General features: G+C 28.9%; 2 protein-coding genes across 2 annotated transcripts; one reads left to right on the top strand and one right to left on the bottom strand.

The window, feature by feature from the left end:
- The first annotated feature begins 530 nt into the window (after positions 1-530).
- OCT59_019391 (uncharacterized protein) lies at positions 531-1,941 on the top strand. The gene is made up of 3 exons (XM_025319780.2): positions 531-1,167; positions 1,259-1,574; positions 1,659-1,941. Exons 1-3 carry the CDS (start codon positions 1,053-1,055, stop codon positions 1,681-1,683), a joined length of 456 nt encoding a protein of 151 aa, XP_025172962.2. The 5' UTR covers positions 531-1,052; the 3' UTR covers positions 1,684-1,941.
- Positions 1,942-4,407: 2,466 nt separating this feature from the next.
- On the bottom strand, positions 4,408-4,974 carry OCT59_019392 (uncharacterized protein; the record flags this gene model as incomplete). The annotated part of the gene is made up of 1 exon (XM_066143501.1): positions 4,408-4,974. One exon carries the CDS (start codon positions 4,972-4,974, stop codon positions 4,408-4,410), a length of 567 nt encoding a protein of 188 aa, XP_066005241.1.
- Positions 4,975-5,232: the final 258 nt, after the last annotated feature.

A 5,232-nucleotide genomic window follows, 5' to 3' on the forward strand; every position in this document is an offset into this window, starting at 1 on the left:
AACCTTGACAAAAATTATATATTTGTGTAGTTTCGGATTTTGTCATTTTCGGGGGCTAAATTACTATAGGCTTCAGTTCTGGTCTTATGACCATGGCCTGTGTAACCTTGAGTTGGCCCCTAGATATTACTCTTAAATTTATGGTCTTTGATAATTAATAAAATAATCACTAATTTTAATAATCTAAAGAATATAGGTTAAACATCTATATGAATTTCATTATATTCCCAAAACAGTCATCTTTGGAGTTAATTTATTTGAGTATCTTAGGGTAAGGAAAGTTAGTTTAGGCTGAAATACTTTTCCTTGAAGATTATCTTAGAGTTAGGGTAAGGAAGGTCTAGGCTGAAGCTTTCACTTTTGGAGTTCGCCCTTGTAAAAAAAGTAAAAGGCTCATATTTCCCATATCGATTCTAAGAAAATTTGTGTAAATCACGTGGGGATATAATATCCGAATTCCCGATTCTTATAATAAATTAAAATTTATGTAACCAACTTGTAATAGGTAGTCGCCAGGAATACATTGATGCGCCCAGATTTTTCGCACTACATTTTCATATTTTTCTTATTAAACAAAGTAATCATTGGACGCTTTCTATTTCTTTTTAATTCAGCGTACAAATTTAATTTAATTATTAATTACTTGATAAAAAGCAAATCATTATTTTTAGAGATGAAAGAAATTTCTATTTTTCGTATTAAAGAACACATTACTCACATTTTAATTATTATTTACGAATCAAAATTTTTTTCTCAAATATCGCGGCAGTGTTGTATCCTTCTTAGATTTAGTTGGTTGTGGTTATTCGACATTCGATGCAGATTTAATATTTCGAAATTTTTATATAAATTCGAGCCTAAGGTTTGCTCCTACAACTCATCCTACCCTTTGTTAAAATCTGATAAAAAAATTTTTTCACTCTTTTAAACATATAAATTATATATATACATATATATATATATATAATATAGACAAATACTTTTTATAGATTTTATAATTTTTTTAATTAGATTTTATACTTTTTCAAAAAAAAAATTCATCTTTAATAAAAATGATTTTCTCATCGAAATACATTAATTTATTTGTTGTCGTTTTGGTTTTGGTATCCTTGCTCGGACCCTTTGAAAGTGTTAGCACTGAAAAGATTTCTCGAAGAGATAGAAATGGTAATAATAATTTATTTAATATATTATCCAAATCGTTATAACAATCATGGGTCTAATCAAATATTTTCACATCTTTTATATATTCCAATAGATTCACCATTTAAAGAAATGTGTAAAGGTTTTAAATTTGATAATAAATTTACCGAAGTTAGAAATGGTGAAATCGTTGAAGTAAAATGGTCAAAAGGAGAATCTAAAATGGATAGAATAGCAAATTGTGAAATGTTTGGCGAAGGAAATAAAAAATTTTGGAAACAATTATGGACCGGTAATCTTAAATTTGATAATTCTAAAGTATTAACTTCGAAAATTAAATTCGAAGTACCAAAAGGTACTAAATTGCCTACATTCATTTTATTACGTACTTGGGGTGTCTCCGATAAAGGTCCTCAGTGCACTATCGTCACGTAAATATCAAAATTTTTAATTTTTAAAATCTTTTCTAAGAAAAATTTGCAACTACTAACAAAAAAAAATTTTTTTTAATTTAGTAAAAAATTTAGGATTGTTCCATAAAATAATTTCTCGCTCAATTTTCTAAATAGTATAGTAAAACATCTAATCCGTAAATCGGGTTATAATTATTGGTACTTTACTGCATTTCTTCATTTCAATAAACCTAAAATTTATCGTAAAGTATAAATGATGTTAATCTTTTAATTATGTTGCAGAAATCTTTTATTTGTTTTTCAATTTTATATTAAATGTACTGCAGTGTCACGTTTATATACAAAATAATTAAATTGATCCCTGCATCAACGCATATATATCGCCATATCACCATATACAGTATTGTATAATTTGTATATACAATTATTGTTCATATTAGGAGTTAAAAAGTTTATATGTATTATAAATGATTATTTTGTCATATACCACCAATTATCGTAATACCAGTATATACTATATAGTATATCTAATGGAACAGTTTTTTAAAAAATGTTGGAAAGCTTGTACAATAGTCAATAGCCCTATAAAAAAATTCTGGAAAAACTCTCATATTTCTAGTTTTTTATTCCAAAGAAATTCAGACACGTGATCATTTTTCTGAAAAATTTTTTATAGGGTAGATGCCAATCAAAGCAGTGTATGATTCACTCGAGACCATTTTTCACAATAAATATATATAATTTTTTTCAATTTTTATAGAAACTTTTATTAATAAGATCATGACCTTTTCAAATATATGAAATAATTTAGCAATTTACATAAGTTATAACTTTCTTACAATACACATCATTAAATGTTATATAACTTAAATTAAAGCAATTTTTATTAGAACCTTTGCAACATTTTTTACAATTAGGCGAAGCAAAGTTATAAAATTGGGTTCCATATCACAATTTGCCCTTTTTGAATTCAGCTGCTCCAGATTTTTTTTTAAAAAAATTTTTAACCAATAAGATTTAAATTCGTTATACAAATTTTGTACTTAAATACCATAAAGTCCCATATATAAGCAACCTTTTTTTGTTATAAGGATGCTTATATTTGGGTAGTATTGGCCAAAATTATCATAGTGTTGGTCAAGAGTGTTTATTTTCGGTAACATAAAAATCTGGAAGTGCTTATATTCGGGAATGCTTAATTCAAGACTTTATAGTATTTACACTAACTACTTATTTACCAAAAAATTTGAGAGATCGTATATTAGAAAAATCCTTAAAAATTTTTGCCTCCAATAAGTTTATATAGCTAAGATACACCCACCTGCCAAAAGTATCTGGGCACTTCTAAAAAATAACCATTAAATCACATTATCTTGACATTCAGTGATCAGGATTTAATGATTTATGATTCGTTGGATTCGTCTAATTGAGACGCATCTAACCGCAGTATTTTCAAGTCTGTAGGTTCAATAGATCAGAAGTTATCGATAAATGTTTAAAAACAGTAAAATGCAAATAACTTTTGATCCATCAATCCTAGAGACTTGAAAATAATAGATACAATGTACCTTAACAAGACAAATCTAATGAGGCATATTTCATCTTACTAGGTTTAATAGGGAAGAAAACGTTATGAAATTTGTATTTGCTAAAATTTTAAAGATAAAAAATGAATTAGCGACAAATTTGTGTATAGGTTTCTATCCAATGCCAGGAAACTGGTGCTTCTGTTCTCATATTATCTTCCGAAATATATTCTGCATACACAGAGTGGCCATTAATATGATCCTTTTTCCACAATTCGCATAAAGTTTTTCCAGAGTAAGCAAAATTCCGACGTGTCAAATTATCATCAATTACTTTTCCATTTCGCAAATGATTGCCATATTTATCATGGGAAAGAGTAATTCCTGCAAGTTTTTCAGATAATGATGCCATACTTCATTTCACAGGATTGTAAGCAGATTGACCAGGCGCATGTGTACGAACTGTCATGTAATCCAAATCTGCACTACGAAAATACTGACAATATTCTTTTATATTTTTTAAATGACGTGAATTCTCATCAGGTCCTCCATCTACCAGAAGAACTAAAATTGGACGATGCATGTTATTATTATCCAAAAAAGATGCCTGAAAGTTTTGAAGATATTGAATTTTCTTTAAATCATACATGTGACTTGAAGCTGTTGTTGAAAGCCATAATTCTGGTCATACAAAAATTGCCAAACGTTCTGATCGCATTGACCCATTTGTATCAGTTGGATCAATTACAAGATATACTGAGGGAATTAATTTGTGTTTTGATGATACTGGAAAATCATGATCAGAAATAGATACAGGCTGATTTTGTGATTGAACTGTTGAAAAAGTACGACCTACTGCTGGAATTCCCAAAGGAACTTTTGCTTTATCATCTTGTGAAATAATAATTGAATTTTCAGGAAAAGTTTCTGCAAATTGTCTAGCATCTTTTACCGAAGCTAAACAATAATGCCCATCTTCATGTGAGTTCATTTCATTTCTAGATACTGCAACATTCCTAATAAGAGCTGGATGATAATGACATTTTGCTTGGGTGGAATTTGGATGACGTGGTAAAAGATATATTTGAAGACAAGATTTTGACATATATTGTTGATAGTTTTCTTTCATAGCTGTTCAAAGATGAGAAATAGTGTGAACTTTAATCCACTCTTTTCTTCGCTGATTATCTGCTGAACCGAATTCTACACATGCATGCAACTGATCATATAATTCTGGATTTTTGAGAGCATAGGAATTAGGAAGGTCTACCTGAAGAATCATATTTTTCTACAATATTATTTTCTAATAATTGCCGTTTTCGTTCCTAAAGTTTTTCTTGTGCTGCTGCATGTCGCTTTAAGTAGTTAAGTCGTTTATTTTGTTGTAGTATTACTTGTTTTTCTGTATTTATTTGATTCACAAGATGTGTACACATAGAACTATCTGTTGCCATATCAAGCATAGTAGTATATTCTGCTACTTTTTTTTGTGCACGTTCCTTTTCATTAATAGTATAACGTTGTGCTGTTGCATTTTGTGATATCTGATTTTCCTCATTAAATTCAGAACGGATTTGTGCAGTTTCTTGTATAAAAGGTCTAGGAGGTTGGGAATTTCTGAAATTTGAGACTTGAAACCTATATCTTGCTAATGGAACTGGGGTAGTTAGATAAGAGTTAATTATATTTTTAATTTCATTTATATCATTTTTTTTTATTTCAGTCCACTTTGTATTTGCTTCCTCTAACAATTGTTGTTTTGGTAGGTTTGGATTAGAAAGTTTAACCATCTTTTGATATGCTGATGCATTGCAAAACTCATGGTAAAGAAGTGTTGGACTCTTGTATAAATATTTTTTTTCAAATTTTGGGCTTGTCAAAAATGTTTGCATAGTTTATTTTTTTTAAAAAAAGCAATCGTGAGAATTTAGATTATCAATCAGCCACAGTATTTGATCACAAGGGGGGGAGGGAGTTGAACTCTATATTTATGTCTAAACACGTGATTTCTGGCTCTTCCCTTACAACTTCAGAGCGTAATTACACCCCTTTGGTCAAATGAAATCAACTTTCTAAATTAATTGAAAATTGTTCAGCAAGGTCGAAACTACCTACATGCTAATTTTTATGGGTATAAGTATAATACTTAT

The sequence above is a fragment of the Rhizophagus irregularis genome, chromosome 29 (assembly GCF_026210795.1).
Source record: "Rhizophagus irregularis chromosome 29, complete sequence".
NCBI lineage: Eukaryota > Fungi > Glomeromycota > Glomeromycetes > Glomerales > Glomeraceae > Rhizophagus > Rhizophagus irregularis.

Coding starts and splice junctions, on each gene's coding strand:
- OCT59_019391 (XM_025319780.2), top strand. CDS start 1,053: ATGATTTTCTCATCGAAATACATTAATTTATTTGTTGTCGTTTTGGTT. Junction 1,168..1,258: donor TTCTCGAAGAGATAGAAATG/GTAATAATAATT, acceptor ATATTCCAATAG/ATTCACCATTTAAAGAAATG. Junction 1,575..1,658: donor CCTCAGTGCACTATCGTCAC/GTAAATATCAAA, acceptor TTTTTAATTTAG/TAAAAAATTTAGGATTGTTC.